General features: G+C 35.9%; 1 protein-coding gene across 21 annotated transcripts in view; it reads right to left on the minus strand.

Moving 5' to 3' along the window:
- LOC130141885 (erbin-like) overlaps positions 1 to 17,295 on the minus strand; it is a 123,967-nt gene that overhangs the window by 17,229 nt on the left and 89,443 nt on the right. For 17 of the 21 annotated variants that reach the window (XM_056323158.1, XM_056323166.1, XM_056323163.1 and 14 more), the window contains 7 exons: positions 16,513 to 16,612; positions 14,383 to 14,504; positions 13,665 to 13,829; positions 12,727 to 12,909; positions 10,365 to 10,473; positions 8,554 to 8,737; positions 6,142 to 7,657 (listed from right to left, as the gene is read on the minus strand). In XM_056323158.1, coding sequence (XP_056179133.1) covers positions 6,142 to 7,657; positions 8,554 to 8,737; positions 10,365 to 10,473; positions 12,727 to 12,909; positions 13,665 to 13,829; positions 14,383 to 14,504; positions 16,513 to 16,612 — 2,379 coding nt within the window. Of the gene's footprint in view, positions 1 to 2,375; positions 3,631 to 6,141; positions 7,658 to 8,553; positions 8,738 to 10,364; positions 10,474 to 12,726; positions 12,910 to 13,658; positions 13,830 to 14,382; positions 14,505 to 16,512; positions 16,613 to 17,295 lie in introns of those variants that run through there. The other 4 variants (XM_056323171.1, XM_056323168.1, XM_056323176.1 and 1 more) reach the window with 3 other exon arrangements.

The raw sequence follows: 17,295 nt of genomic DNA on the forward strand, positions 1-17,295 counted from the left end.
GAATCAATTGCCAGCTAAAGGTGGACATAAATAATCCTTTGAGGCTATATTAAATGTCTGGAAATCCCTTCACTTTTCATTCCACCCTATCTAAAATTCATTTGTTAAATTTGATTGGAATAAGTTTGCTCAAAGTATTTTGGAACACTTGAAATGCTTAAAATTGATGCTTAAAGCCTCTCTGAATAAAAGCACGCAAGCTAAAAATGCTTTGAAATCTTATAGAATTCTAGTAAGATACCAGTTTATCCCAATGAAGAGGAATCTAAATATTATGAAACTATTCTCCTTCAGTAATGTGGAAGGGGAAAAAAATATTAGGATTCTGGTTCTGAAAAAAAAAAAAGGTATCTTCAGTAAGTGACAGCATTATTATTGAAGAGTTACATATGGAGAATTACATATAATTTAAATTCTACTGTCATAAAATGTGTGCAGGGTCAGAACTTTTGTTTACATTCAAAATAAACAAGAACTGTATTCCTTTTGAAGTGTGATGTATTGATTTCTGAACTCCACAAAATATCATTATAACACATTGACGGTTCAGTAGTCCATTAAAAATGGAGAAACAAAATAAAACTGAAATAAAAATTTAAGCTGACAGCTACTGAATAGATAGCATTCCTTTAATTTATTACTATCAAAATATTCTTCAGGCTATGATCTTACAAACACTTAAGAACTTAATTTTATGTGTGCATAGACCCACTGAAGTAATTTCCCTTGACATATTTAAACAAGCTTAACTTGGAAAGAATCTGAGGCTGTACCAATCAAAATATTTTTCTAAATTAGGTATGTTGAGGAAAAAAAAAATAATCAAACTTTGATTAAAACTGCAATTCTATATCAAGTGAAACACTTTTTTTTTTTTTTTTTAATAAGGCACCATACACTGGCAACTTTGAGAATAAAACCACCTATTTTAATTTCTGAAATGGAAAGTAGCAATCTAACTTTATGAGCTCTTCTCTGAAAACTCTGCCATTCTAGATAAATAGTAGATAAAGTAGATAAAAAATAGAGCACTTAATTCCAGATGAAATTAGAATTGAAAGCAAACACACACCTGATAAACTCCCAAGAGATCCGCAACAACAAAAAAAGAAAATATACATGCAAGGAAAGGATAGAATCAGACCCAGCAATTGTTTCTGCCTACTCAGCACACAGAAATATAATAGATATTTGCAGATAACCATTGCAGACATTTATTATTGCAGTTTATGGATGATAAATTCTACCACACAATAAAATGTGTGCCTCTAGTGTTTTACACAGGCAATAATAGCTTAAATTCCTAAATGAAAACTTTCAACAAGACTACTATAGAACACTACTGTAACATACTGGTTAGTAAAATTGGCAAGTCATACTCTAAAAGAAACCATGTTGAAAAATCTTATTGTTCTTAAAATCTCACATATACACTAAATTTATAAGGTTGGAGGGTGGGGCAAAATTTATTGCATACTTTCCAAAAAGCTTATGTATATAACCAGGGCAGCTTGACATTTAAAGAAGTCCTTTTCACTATTCCACAATAAAATACGCTTTGTATCAAGTAAGAAAATAGTTTCTACTAAATATATGCAAAATTTCTATTTACAAATAGTTTCATGAACTGTTTTCACCTTCAACCAGATGGATAATTTTAGTTGATCAGAGTATGCCCCCTTACATCTTGTCAAAGGTTAAAAATGCTGGTTACTTGGCTGGAATCCATTGTTATTTTTTGCTGGACTTAAAACTATCCTGTATCTATCCTCATGCAAATTAACCTCTTGAAAGTTTGGTTTGTTTTTTTTTTTCCCACCTGTATCAGGTAAAAAGGGCTAATAAAACCCCCAAGAACTAGCTTCTCCAAGTTTGGCCAATAAGGAGACGCTATTTATTTATGTAGGTTCACTGCTCCTCCCTTACTAAATTTTATAAAAACAAACAAGTACTTCAGGACTTTCACACACAAAAAATAGAACCAACAAAACCAACCCCCAAAACTGCACTACACACTCCTCCTAAGAAGCACAGCATAGAAATAATAAATATGATTAAATTCAATAACAGACTCTGAAGAGTCACAGCAAAGGTAATATATACTATTGAGTATAACCACAGGCAAGAAGATATGAATTAAATATTCATCATAAAGCTTGATTTTGTATACCTGTTTTTGTCAGTGTTTTATCTTATGCTTTAAAAAAAGAAACGCCATTTTAAATCCATGAAAGCTTTCTCAAAGCAATTTCCAATAAATGCTTGTTCCTTAAATAAGTTCTGTAATTACTGAAAATTTTTTTCAGACTTCAAAACATTTCATAAGTCTCGTTTATATATTAAACTGCCGCCCCCCCCCCGCTAATTTTTAATTACACCCCCACGCCCCGGCTAATTTTTAATTACAAACAGAAAAATCTGAAACCATTACTTTAAAAGAACAAAGAAATATCCAGTAGATCCTGAGATTTTCCACGTTATCATATTTGCAAGCTGCCTTATAGGACCATATATACATTTTTCATAGTTGGTTATTTTTTTTTAAAGAGTCAGTCATATCTCAGAGAATATAAAGTAGACAATTATATACATGTTCACTTTTAAAACCATAAATAAGTCTCAGATTGCTATGTAAAAGCTACTTAAAAATTCTTCAAAACCAGAACAAAAGAAATACATACATAGAAAACACATTGCTAAAGATCTGTTAAATTAGATGCACAGCTAAGAACTCAATAACAGCTATTCCATATTATTCTAGTAGGAAAAAAAAAAATTAAAGTTTACATATAAAGCATGATAGAAAGTAGGGACAGATATAAAAGGAATCACGTCAGGCAATCAATTTCACTTCAGTCAAGGTGACTACACTGCTACAGTATCTGAACAGATCTCACTGGTATATTAAACATCATTCCTAACATGTCAAATGTAGATGATAAAGGAAGGAGCTATAAACAAATTCCATTATCAGTATGCTCAAGTTTTTTTTCCCTCTCCATTCAAGTATTGCTGGGATTTTACTCTTCTCTATTGTTTCATGCAAGATTTGACATGTGTGTCCAGGAGAACAGAAGATCAAAGAATGCACTATTAGGGTTGGAACATGGTGAGGCTTGTGATTGCCCTGTGGGACAAAGGGTTCCCACACAACAGCAGAGTACTGTGAAAGTTTTAAAATATTTTATGTTGCACCTGACTCAAAATGGATCAGAAGAACAGGTGTGGCTGTTGCACAGGCCTCTTTAAAAACAAACAAACCCCATCCCTTTCTATCAACAGAAGTTATGCAACTTAAAAACAAACCCATCCCTCCTAATACTTGGACTTTCAAGGAAAAATCATAAATAAAAGTATTTTTTTCAACCAACTCCAATTAAATTTATTTAGCTATCAAGGATAACAAGGGCAATAAGAAAAGCTTTTATAGATACATTGGCGATGAAAGGAAGACTAGGGAAAACATGGACCCTCTCTGGAAGGAAATGGGAGACCTGGTTACTTGGGACATGGAGAAGGCTGAGGTACTCAATGACTTCTTTGCCTCGGTCTTCACCAACAAGTGCTCCAGCCACATCGCCCAAGTCGCAGAAGGCAAAGGCAGGGACTGGGTGAATGAAGAACCACCTGCTATAGGAGAAGATGAGGTTTGAGACCATCCAAGGAACTTGAAGGTGCACAAGTCCATGGCACTTGATGAGGTGCATCTGCGGGTCCTGAGGGAACTGGCAGATGAAGTGGCTGAGCTGCTATCCATCATATTTGAGAAATCATGGCAGTCTGGTGAAGTTCCCACTGACAGGAAAAGGGGAAACATAACCCCCATTTTTAAAAAGGGAAATAAGGAAGAGCTGGGAAACTACAGGCTGGTCAGTCTCACCTCTGTGCCCAGTAAGATCATCCTCCTGGAAACTATGCTAAGGCACGTGGAAAATAAGGAGGTGATTGATGACAGTCAACATGGCTTCACTAAGGGCAAATCGTGCCTGACAAATTTGGTGGCCTTTTATGATGAGGTTAAAGCGTTGATGGATGAGGGAAGAGCAACTGACGTCATCTACCTGGACTTGTACAAAGCTTTTGACACTGTCCTGCATGACATCCTTGTCTCTAAATTGGAGAGACATGGATTTGATGGATGGACCACTTGGTGGATAAGGAATTGGCTGAATGGCCGCACTCAAAAGAGTCAACGTGGTCAACGGCTCAATGTCCAAGAGGAGACTGGTGACAACTGGCATTCCTGGACGGGGGATCAAGTGCACCCTCAGCAAGTTTGCCAATGACACCAAGTTGAGTGGTGTGGTGGACATGCTGGAGGGAAGGGATGCCATCCAGAGGGACCTGGACAGGCTAGAGAGGTGAAGTTCAACAAGGCTAAATGCAAGGTCTTGCACATGGGTTGGGGCAATCCCAAGCACAAATATAGCCTGGGTGGAGAATGGATTCAGAGCAGCTCTTAGGAGCAGGACTTGGGGGTGTTGGTAAATGAGAAGCTTGACATGACCCAGCAACGTGTATTTGCATCCCAGAAAGCCAACAATATCCTGGGCTGCATCAAAATAAGGGTGGCCAGCAGGTTGAGGGAAGTGATTTCCCCTCTACTCTGCTCTTATGAGACCCTACATGGAGCGCACTGTTCAGCTCTGGGGCCCACAACATAAGGACATCGACCTGTTGGAGTGAGTCTGGAGGAGGGCCACAAAGACGATCAGAGGGATGGAGCACCTCTCCTATGAAGAAAGGCTGAGAGAGTTGGGGTTGTTCAGCCTGGAGAAGAGAAGGCTCCAGGGAGACCTTATTGCAGCCTTTCAGTACTTAAAGGGGGCTTATAAGAAAGATAAGAACAGACATTTTAGTAGGGCCTGTAGAGATAGGACAAGGGGGAATGGTTTTAAATTAAAAGAGGGTAGATGTAGACTAGATATTAGGAAGACATTCTTTACTGTGAGGGTGGTGGGGCACTGGAACAGGTTGCCCAGAGAAGTTGTGGATGCCCCATCCCTGGAAGTGTTCAGGACCAGGTTGGATGGGGCTTTGAGCAACCTGGTCTAGTGGAAAGTGTCCCTGCCTATGGCAGGGGGGTTGGAACTAGGTGATCTTAGGTCTATTATTAGATCTATATTAGATCTATATGAACTTATATGACCTTAGGTCCCTTCTAACCCAAACTGTGCTATGATTCATGATTTTATGATATCGAAACATTTAGCATAATAATCACAAACCAAACTATGTTCTTTCAAAAGAAAAAGAAAATCCATCTAGCTGGCATAATCAAAATGTATTTTTGGCTGCTTTGCTTCCCCTCCAAGGAAACAGGACCAGGTAATGACATTCTGCCCAATATTTAGTGATGATATTTTAAATTGGTTTAACTGGACAGCACAGATTACACTCTTCTAGTCTCAAATTCTTTGAAGATAAATAATTGTTCAGCTCTACGTATCAGCTCAAATTGTTGATAGCATTTACAGTACATAAAGAATGCTTTTCATCATCTCTAGTTATATCAAAACCTCCTGTGATTTCCTGAAATGAACAAGATTTTAAGTGTTCTCATCTCATAGCAATAAATATTTATTGAACAATCTGTCAAATATCCAGCTTCAAAAGACAACTGGCTTGGAGGCATATATATGTTAATTATGGTTTTTGAATTCTTCAGCAACTGAAGCTGTAGACCTATACTTTCAAATAAATTTTATTCATATTTTTTCCTTGTTCTTAAAGTGAAGAAATAGGGAAAAAAGGCAAAACAGAAAAATCAAGAAGTGTAAGGGAATATTTTAGTATAATATGAATACAATGCTACAACAATAAAAATTACCTGGCCTAAAAGAGCTGGCCTTGCAGTCCAGCAGGTCAATATGACATTATTTAATGCATTCTAAAGTAATTGGGCTAAGCTGGCAAGTATGGTGTAAAAACAACAGGGACTTTTTTCTTTGGGAGAAAAGTTCATTTACAGTCTACCATTTGACTGTTTCTCACATATTCAGCAGAAACATGTTTATCCTTTTTAAGGCAGTATCAGAAGTACGTTTTCACTGGTAATTAAAAGCAGTTCAAAACACAGAATATTTAAGTTATTCCACATCCAGATAACAGGTAGAAAAGTTTAAAAAATATTATTTTTACCTTTTCTAGCTTTTTAGCCTCAATATGTCGCAGCACCTGTTCCCTCCAGTCATGAGGGACTTGACTTTTTCCTGGAGGGTCTAATAAAGAATGGTCAGAGTTAACCCTTGGGTTTGATCTCTTTGAAGGGCTAGTCCATGAGTAATTAAAGTCACTAACTGACATAGTTCTTTCTGGTATTTCATTCACCAATGGCCGAGCACTCTGTGGTCGGGGTATGTTTGGACCATCAATGCTATATGTCCTGGCAGAAAGAGGTCTCTGTTGCCCAGACATTACTGGTGGAGCTATTCCTACTGAATGCAAGTCTCTGTATGTTAAATAGTCCCCCTCAGGAACCCGGGCCCACCTTGAAGGTCCAATATCCCCAAGATTTATAGAAGCTGTAGAGGATATGCTGCTCTGCCTTTGAAGAGTATGTCTGGTTGCTCCCAGGAACAGTCTATCATTTGGTGGAATAGCCCACACATTTACATGTCTCCCAGCAATCTGTTGTTGAGTGTTATACACAGCACTGGCTCGGACATTGTTATGGTTGGATAAATTCATATTGGCAGAATGCTTTACATAGCTGGGGATTTCTGTGCTGTCAGACCTAAGCAGACATGAAAGAGGTAAGCTGCCTTGTTCTACTTGGGTGTTTTGTTTCTGGGGCCGCAAGGTATCTTTCGTTGTTGGACTGCTGCTGTACTGAATACTATACTGGGGAGTGCAAAACATCTGTGCACCACTTATCGCTGATCTTACTACATTAGCACCTTCAGGACTGTGATTTGAGTCAAACTTGAACACAGTTTTTGTAGAAGATACTAAAGCAGATGACGACAATGGCCCAGGAAAAACCTGAAAAGGCTGATCATACAGAAGAGTAGTGGATTTACTTCGGACTATGTTTTTTCCATCTGCACTACTAGATGTTGATTTTACCACTGAGTTTGGCTGTTGAGATCCATCCTCATTAACAATATCATAGATTTCCAGACTGGTGTCCATACTGGTGATGCTGTGAGATTTCATCACAGGACCACTTCTCTGTGGGGACAAATCTTCAGTGCTTCTTGAAACAGACAGCTCAGCAGAAGAATCACCATCAACTGTAGTGCTTCTTGTCAGTTCATCTTTACTGGGAGACTGCAGTGCATCCTCAGGATGTCCATTTACTTTATTTATAGGATATTTATTTCCATTTTCCAAGTACTGGCTTTCTTCTTTCATATTGTTATTCAAAAAGCCCTTTACTGAAACTATTTTCTGTGTTTGTAACCTTTCTACAGGAACTGGCACTGCTGCTTCACTAACCAGTTTATTGATATTCATGTTTATTTGGTCTGTTTTGTGAGACTCCTCTGTAGGAGTGCTTAGATCAACACCTTTTCTTATCAGGCCTAATCTTTCTTCAATGCTTAATTTGTATTCAGACAAATTTGTAACCTCTTGCACGTAATTTCTTTCTTCTACTATAATGCTCAATTCACCTCCATTTTGCAAAAGATTATTCAAATTTTCATCTTCTTGCCTGGAAAAAAAGATGGCTCTTAAAAGAAATTCCAAAATGGACCAACATATTCCTTTAAGAACTGTTTTAGAAAAAATAATCATTAACATGCAAGACAGCCATGCTGTACACACAATACAGGACAAAGACCAATATACAACCAAATTTATGATTTGCTACCTTACCATTACAAAAATATATTATACAGAGGGCTCATTTTGGCAACTCTTGTGTCATCAATTTTGTTGATCATATTTTGATGTCAGAAGTTTAATTAAATTCAACAGGAACTGAAGACAGTTTAAAAGTGTCAGAAAGTACAAAGTGACAATAACTGTATTTTATCAAATACTTGACATTTCCATGACAATTTTGGCCAAATGTCTTGTTTCTATTGGCAAATTTAAAAAAAAAAAAAAAAAAGGCACCTTTTAACTAGAACTACAAAAAGATAAACAATCTGTAAGTACATTCTAAGTTTCTAAGTGCTTTTTATAATTTAGTAATAAAATTTATTTTCAACATTATGCAAATAAAAACATAGAGCTTTTAAAATGGTGTATTGAAAGTATTTTTCAGGCATAACAAATTATTAAGGGTGAAATTATTATACCATATTAATATTACAGATGGGAACCATGTCTTTTATACTAAAATTGGCCTCTCAATTTTATTGTCCTTTTTTTTTTTGGTTTTGGGTTTGGTGGTTGGGGTTTTGTTGTTTTTTTTTTTTAAAAAAAACCCCAAACACCCAAACCTATTCCATTATTTAACATTATTTTAAAACATTAAAATTTAAATTATTTCACGAATGATAAAAGAATCATTAACTAAATAAAGGAATGGACGTGTAATATGAAAGATTAAGTAACATTTTTCTATTATATTTGTTCAGTGGTATACAGTATTTTACAAACCTGATATTGGATAATACAGCAGCATGCATTTCTTTGTCTGGAGAACAGAGAGAAATATCTTGGCTACTATCAGTATTTAAGGAAACAGAATCTGACATTTGAGAAGGAGAGGAACAGTTGCTGTTATTTTGATTGCTATTGTGGGTAGCTTCATCTGAGAAGGAATCGGCATCTTTTGAATCATCTGAAATAAAAAATTGCCAATTTAGTTAAACGGCTATTAAACAGATGTCTGTAATGTGTGGATGTTACAGTGTTTAGAAACAGTATCTTGTTCTTCAGTAATACTTATTACTGGAAGCTAACATATAAGCTAACACATTTGCAAACTTTGTATAAACTTATAAAAGACTGTTGGCAACAGCTCCTATTTTTAAAATATGTCTCAATGTAAAAAGCCCTCACCTGGTAATGAAATTTACCTTGTTGCTTTATTCCAAGTTTCCTTAGCATAAACTAGTGTACTACATTATGCAGTATTTTCCAAAAATATCTATCAAATCATATTTCTGTTTTTGTAATGATTCCCAAGTTTTCAATTACAAGTCTATTAGCCCTTATGAATGCAAAGTACACTGCTTCACATGAAGGATTTTGAAAGTGTGCACAGTTCCTGCTTTTGAACATTCTGTCATTGTTAAATAGCTATTTATTAGATCAAACAGTCTGGAAAGACCTAGACCTCTGGTTGAACTCTATATAGTTTTATACATGTAAAAAACAGGAAAGAAAAATGTTCTTCTGCAGAGCTGGAACCAATGCATTCCCATGCTTTGCAGATCACCTAGGACAACATTTTCAGTCATTTACACCTGTGCACATTGATTCTTAATGCATGCATACTTACATCCTACATCCATGTAAAAATCATTTATCTGCGGGACTTCAAGCCAGCCACGATTTTGACATGGGCAAACATAAGTGTACAAACAAATGCATTTAAATGTTTGCTTCAAGACACAGTTAAAGTTGCCAAGCGCATAAATTTTGTGAAGCTATTTTCTATCTCCAGAGACAAGAAAGAAGTTTTGACTTAGTACTTTAGCCAGGCATAAACCCCCAAATATGACATTGATAAACGTCAGTCTCTTCACCTGCATGTGATCCTCAGCAGACTCTCTCTTGCTACCTCCATGTGGTTTTCCTTCCTCCTCACTAAATCTTACCCTTTTACATGTAATGTCCAGAAAAGCCTTTCATCCTGGAAAGTACTGGACTAGGATATCATATGAAGCAAAATACAATTTTCTCTTCAACTGTTAAATTTTGTTTTCTCTGAATCCTAGGTCATTCCCTACTCTTAAGGAAATGGTTACCCAGACTGAAACTATCTTTCAGAGAATATAAAACTTAGTTAACAAAAAAAAAATTTCTGAAGTTTCCTATGAGAGGAAAGAAGAAAAAAATGAGTAAAGTGACTCTGGAGGAGTTGACACAAGAGAAGTTTATTCTCAAACCTTAGGAAGAGAGCACAACTTCTCTGAGAAATTTGAACAAGTGATAATTGCTGCCAAAAGCAGCAGCAGTCCACAAAATTGGAGGGGGGGGGGGGGAGGGAGAAGAATATGGAATATTTCCAAGGTAAATACCACATTCTGCAATCCTTTTCTTAAACATATCAAGAGTGTGTTCAAGCTAATGGTCCCCCAAAACACAAGCACCTCCTTTCCCCCTCTGCTTTTAAACTAATGACAAGAATCAAGAAAATTAGGATGTGAACACAGCTTTCTCTACCACACACTCAAATATAAGATAATGCAGTATTTTTTTTCTGCTTTCATTACTTAGCAGTAACAAAAAAGGTTAGATACCATAGTTAAGAGCTACCACTTTTGGTTGATTTATGGAGGTTTCTATCAGCGGTGGTCGCATTTCTGCCATTTTCATCTCTTCATCAGAGGAGAGTTCTTCTGATTCCTGCTAAAGGAAAACCAGCTTTATTATGCTGTGCATATTTTAAAAGCGCTTAAAAGGTTAAGTAAAAGCTATCTAAACTGTCACCCACTGAACAATAAAGGGGAAAAGATAAATAAGCAGCACAGGCATAACAGCAACTGTGTAGTGCAAGTCAACTGAACATAGTAATACTTGCCACTGAATTAATTTTAAGAAGCAGCATAGGCAGACTTGCATTGTCACTGATGAACAGTCAAACCGGTATAACTTCAACCAAAAGAATCTACTTGGAGCAAGCAGATGCAGCCTCTGTTCCACCACTGGAAAGAACCTCCAGTTGAGTTCAAGTCAGAAAGTTATCACTGTACCAGCGAACACTCCAGACTGACTAGCTGGGTATTGAATTTGCAGAAAAGAGTTCAAACTGAAACAGTTATGGAGTAGCATTACCAAGACAATCTTAGGAATGGAGAGCTATGCTGTGATAAAAGACTGAATGACTTTGGCTCGCCTAGTTTAGCAAAAAAAGAGCAAGCGTGGCTTGGGTTGATACCTTTAAGTTTACATTGGGGATAAATTCCAAAAGGAACAGAAGTTATTTATCTTCAAGAACAACTGGCAGAGGAATAAAGTGATGCTGAATACATTTCAGCTACAAATCACTAGTTCCTAATTATAAGATGGCACTCAGTGCACTTATGAAAGAGATTAACTGACAAAGCTGCTGCAAGAACAGCCATGTGACTGATTCAGTATCCTACTGCCAGGCCTGTATAGCTATTATTTTCAAAACCCAATTGTTTTCAATAATATTTTGAGGAGAAAAAGCCTTCTTTCCCTAAAGTAGAAACTTCTTTCTAGTAAGCATGCTTCCTCTTTCAAATGCTACAGAAATCTATGTCACAGATTGCAAAAATAGTCTATCAATGTTCATTTTTTCTTACAAGTTTCAGAACATTTAATGTATAGAACCTACTGGAGTACCACCTTTCCCATGATACTAAATACTTGGCCAGTTCTTTGGACTGAAGGAAGGACAAACCTGACTGAGATGTAGCAAACAATGTATGATAGTCTTCATTAAAAAAAATCCACCTGTTTCTCTGCAATCGGAACAAACCACCTCTTCACTGCCTCTGCAACATTTCCTTTGCCCTTGGATGTAACATACAACAAGCGTAATCAATGTTGAAATGAAAAAAAAAACCCCACAAACTTAGAAGCATGCATAGTTTAGATACCTGGATTCAACTGCAACAGAATTACCAGCATGTTATAACATGGAAGTAAGGAATTCAGTATCCCTGATCAACTATGCACTGCTGCCTCATTTACTTACTGACAAACAGCCAGCTTCAAAGAATTGCTGTCACTATCATTAGACAACTAATATGATTTTCTGAAATTATGTATTTAAACTAAAGAAAAATGTCAAACCCAATATTTTCAGAAAGGATGTAGAAACAGGAACACACTAGCAGGGAAAAAGCCAGCAACAGCCATAACTGCTTATCAGAAAGCCTCTTCAGCAAAAGCATGATATACACATGTTCCACTGCTTACACAACACAGGCAAAAATAATCTGCTTGAGAAATGAAAAAAGCATTTTACAGGTTGTGATTGGCAACTAATGAAGTGACAGGTTCCAAAATTTGTCATATGTCTGAAACACTAAATAAAAAATGAATACATGTTGTTTATCACAGAGACGTACAAAGAGTTCAGAAGTTAAAAATCTCTGTCTCTTTACAAGGAGTAGATACAATTTCAGTCATATTCATGACAGCTCACTAATAAATGTAGAGGAATACATTTTTTTTTAAACCCAACTTTTACTTTTTATTCCAAATGAATGGGCACAGTCACTTAGATATAAAAGTTTTTGATTGCTCCCACTAATTAGATATACTGATGTTTCAGTGACAATTATAATCAATTATTTACTAAACAACTGACAATCAAGCAAAAACTGGAAAATCCTATCTAAGAATGAGTATTTTCACAGTTTGATACTTAGGTCAACTTTTAATTGAGCTTGCTTTATTTTTCTTTAAATGTATATATCTTTCATTATGAACTTTTTATTAGCTATTTCAAATTTTACTTAATATAGTCTGAAGTGAGAAAAATATTGCATTACAAACCATCTGTACTTACAGCACTTATGGATGACAGTTTTCTATTGTCAACATAAATTTTAATCTCTCAGAGTAACAAATTCAATACAACACCAGCACAATTTTTTGACTGCTATGATGTTCATCACAATGCCATACCTTGAGTGTGTCTTCATGGTTGACAATTGTTTTCGTGTTCTGCAAGGTTTTAACAAGTGCAGTCATCTGTGAATTTGCAGTGCTGTGCTTAGCTTCTGGCTCAGTAGGCTTCTGCACAGAGCTTCCTGCTGAATATTGCTTTCTCTCATCTGCTCTGTTCTTTATTGCAGCAATTTCTGAAGTCTACATGATTAAGAACATTAGTAGAAAAAACATCCTGAAAGGTTTTCAGTAACATGATAGTTAGAGTTAACATATATTTTGGGAAACTATGGAATGGAAAATCTGAGCTTTGAAATGATAAAGTATGAAATGCACCAGGTAGAGAGAGATGTCTGCAGATTACTGAGGTACAGTCCCTACCCTTTGACAATCAGTTTGACTCTCCTCCTTATTGGAGTCAATTTGTACCATTAAATTTCCAGTTAAATAAAAAATGGCCAAGAATATCTACAATGAGACATGTCAGCACCAAACAGTAGTCCTATCATGCTACATCAACCTGTTAGTGATTCCTGTGCCAACTTGCTACAATTACCTTGCCAACTTATAGTGCAAAACCTTCAGTCATGAGGGCAGCGGCAAGATCCTTAGAGATTATCCTGATTTTTATTGTAAAGTCTGGCAGATAAAGGAGGATCAGAGGGTGACAAAGATGCCATCCTCCAGAAAATGAAGAAGCCAGCTTCTTAACACATCCATAGTTTGTATTTGCCTGAGAATCAAGTCACTTTCCTTGTTCTTAGTGTCAGAGGAAAATTGTTACTGCAAAACAGACATTTATTACAGGCTTCTTCAGATGGTGAAGAGGTAAGTTCTGTTCTTTGACATGCTTTCCTGCTAAAGCATCATTGCTGAGAAAGAAGAGAAATAAAAGGAATCAATGACACTCTAGATCTTTGGAAGTTCTTGCAAAGTCAGAAGAGAATAACCTTTACCCCCACATCTTTTACAGAAACTGTCTGGCCTTCTCGTTTTGACTCCCTGGCAATATCTTCAGTAGATTCTTCATCCTTTAGTCTATGTACAATTGTCTGGACTGTTTTAACCATATTCTTCAGTTCATCAGGATATGGAGTTGGATATCTCTTTAGGTTTCCTTCCTGTGTAACAAAAAGCAATAATGTTGTGAATTTAATTAAATGCTATAATTAAAACATCAGTTTTAAAACAGACAATGATTTAGGACAAAACATTGAGCGGAGCAATCAAGTATTTCCACTTCACTGTTTGGTCTATCTGGATTAACTCAGACTTCAGTCTATAAAACCCAGCAAGATTACAAATCACTGTTATTTTTTTTTAATTTGTCCATTAATTGCAAGCTGGAAGAATTATTACAGCTGTAATTAACTTAAAGAAAATTAAAGATTAATCATTGTTTCCCCACAGCACCATCAGTCTAATAGTCTTCTAGTTATGCCTTACATTGTCTTACATCAGCTGAGACTTTTCCCCTTGTGCTTCACTTTAAACAATGGGCATGTCTGTCAGGAAGTATTTCATCCTGTTAGATACTCTTAAACTAACAACTGAAGACTTGATTTCTTCAGCAGAGTGAAATCCACAGCCAGAGTAAGGAAAAGGATGGGAACTGGGGGTAGAAGGAGAAGAGGGAGCAAAGCCCCAAGTATTAAAAATAAATTCAATACTAACCCGAGGTGGTGCCTGCCTCTCATCTTTGTCTTCATCACACTCAAATGCCACCTGAGCACGCTGTTTCCTCTGTTCCTCCCACAGAGATGGATTGAAACTTTCATTATCAGATATGAACATAACTAAATAATAATAAAAAAAGATTCTTGTAAGAATGGGATACATTATACTTTATTTTTCCTGGATGGAACTGATGTGTTTTTGTATGTATTCTTAAAAGATAAGAGACTAGCAGCACCATAAATTGATGACTAGCTGCACTGCTACTGCTTTATGAACTTGACTGTATTTTCATAACAGTAAAATCCCTTTTTGTAAAGTAAAAAAATAATTCATACACACAGCTGTAAACTAGTCTGAACACTCCCAGTTGCAGATTTTCAGCAGAACTCTGATGCAAAGTATTTTTATTCATATATATACACATATGAAAATATGTATTTTATATTAAAAAAGTAAATTATACTTTTATATATAGCCTGACTTCAGTGACGTGGTCTCATTAAGTATGTATAAAAGCATTCACCTGATTTCACTTCATGAAAAATAAAAAAAAAAGAATAAATTACTAATCTTGAAAAAAACAAAAGCACCTAAAACTTAATGTAAACACATGATTTTGCAGAAGTTATATAAATGACAGGACTGTTACAAAGTATTACTTGCTTAATTTTACAAAAGGAAAAAAACAAAACAAAAAAATCTTTTAGTTACTCACTGTCTCTTATTCTAGCATGTCTCCATGCCTTGTGTTACATTACTCAGGTTCTACTCTAGCATGCCAAGTAGTCTAATAAATCTGTCACCACCACCCCAGCAAATCTATATACCTCACTAGCAATGCCAAGACTGTTCATATTAATTATATCTGAAATAGAAAAATCCTTAATTATAGGGCTCACCAAGTGCATTGGAATATTTGTTACACTGTGTTTATTGGGTAAACTTACAATTTTAACACATCTGAAAAATATTCTAATAGACTTCAATATCGCTGAAACAGTTCCTGGCACAATAATAATAAAAAAACTTTTTAAAGAATTTTAAATTTTAAAAAGGTTATATATTAAATTTTAAACCTTCTGTTTGGAATGACTGCCTCAGAGGGAGGTATTTTGTCAACTTAAGCCAAACAAGCAGCCCTTTCCTCATCTACAGAAAGAAACCTTGCCACTGGAGTAAAATAAAATTCAAATTGAGAGAACACTTTCAGGAACTATCTTCAGCTTCACTGACAATCTCCAAATGATTTTATAATTCTCACATTCTATCAGAAGTATTGCACATGTGTTATCTGCATTAGAAGGTGCTAAAAGTAATGTACTATTTTCTGGTTTTGCAGATATTTTTTATTACTCTGTATACTAGACATTTGTGCCATGTAACAGAAAATGTTGCCACTTGTCAATTTTCAGTTATTCCCACTGATACCTGTCCTCCCATTTCTGTTAAAGAAGCACAAGCTTTTTCCATTTGCCTGCAGAAAGTGGAGAAATATAGAGACTTTACTCTCTGTCCCTACCTCCTGATGGGGTTACTCATTTTCCTAAATATTTCACAAGTGTACAGAAATTAAGACCTCACCAGAGAGTCATGTTCTGGGCCTAACCTTTTATAAAACAGTTTGAACTACATGTGAGCAAAATGCATTTTTTCTGGACTGATTTTTTTTCTTTTAAAATAAAACACAGAATGCTATGTACTTTTAAAAAAATACATATTCGGTAATAGATGAAACATTTTGTCTAACATTTTTTTAAAATAGTCAGTCTGAAGCAGACACCTGGCAAGGAGAATTTCAACCCAATCCATTAAGCTTTGCTGGAATGAAATGGTGTCACACTGGGAAGTGGCAGCCATCAAAGAATGTTACTCCACCAGTCCATTCCTCACCTCATTCCCCATACATGCACACTTCCAATTGGAACAGTTTCACCCAGAATTTACTAATATGTGGATCACATTTTTAAGTTACTGTTCTCATTCTTCAGATATAACTCGTCATCACTTACAAGTTTACTTCAAACTTGTATCTAAGTATTATCTAGTGAAAATTACATTAGCTGGACTGTCTTCCCATTATTATTTTCAAAAGTGACCATTCTGACAGGGTATTTCAGAAATTCTTACCATCCTCAGTCCTTGGTTGCTGGGGGAACATGTAATTAGTAAGCACTGTTTTCTGTGTGTCAGGGTCAGCTTCTTTTTGAAGAGGGATAAGTGGTTTAGACTAAGCAGCAAATGAAAGAAGGGTATGTTATGAGAATATATATGTGTAAAAAGTAAACATGATCTACATATCACAGAGCATGCCTGTCCCATTACTTTGCAGATTACTCTGCCTTGCATTAAATCATTTCACCTCTGAATAATTTTCACAAAATGAAATTATTAACATGTCTGTCTGTGACAACTGGCTTTGACTGAGAACTGAAACTCAGTAACAGCTTTAAGAGAAGAGCAAACACTAGATATTCTAAGAGTAACCCAGTTTCTTGTTAGGACTTATTACTATCCCAAAGGAGGCTGATGTAGAATACACAAATATATTTAGCCATTTAAAGCTGTAGACAATCATATATAGAGAAAAAATTTGTAATCAATTTTTTACAATGACACCAGATTGATTATCCCCCATCCCTTACATAAAAGGGCAGGGGATTCTTGAAATTACCGTATTGGTAAAAGTGCTTTCATTATACTACACCTGAGGCTAGTGGGTTTCTGGCAGCCCTGTATACCTTAATGCATTCAGGAAACTGGAATAGTACAGAAGGCTATGTACACAGGAAAAATACAAGCCACAAGTGCACAAGTTTCTTCTCAATAGCTTGAAACTTGGAGAGTCACAGAGTTCAAAGGTGGGACAAGAAACCCAGCACAAAAAGGCATGCTAAGTTTCCTCAATGGTAT

This window comes from Falco biarmicus, chromosome W, assembly GCF_023638135.1.
Source record: "Falco biarmicus isolate bFalBia1 chromosome W, bFalBia1.pri, whole genome shotgun sequence".
Taxonomy (NCBI): Eukaryota; Metazoa; Chordata; class Aves; order Falconiformes; family Falconidae; genus Falco; species Falco biarmicus.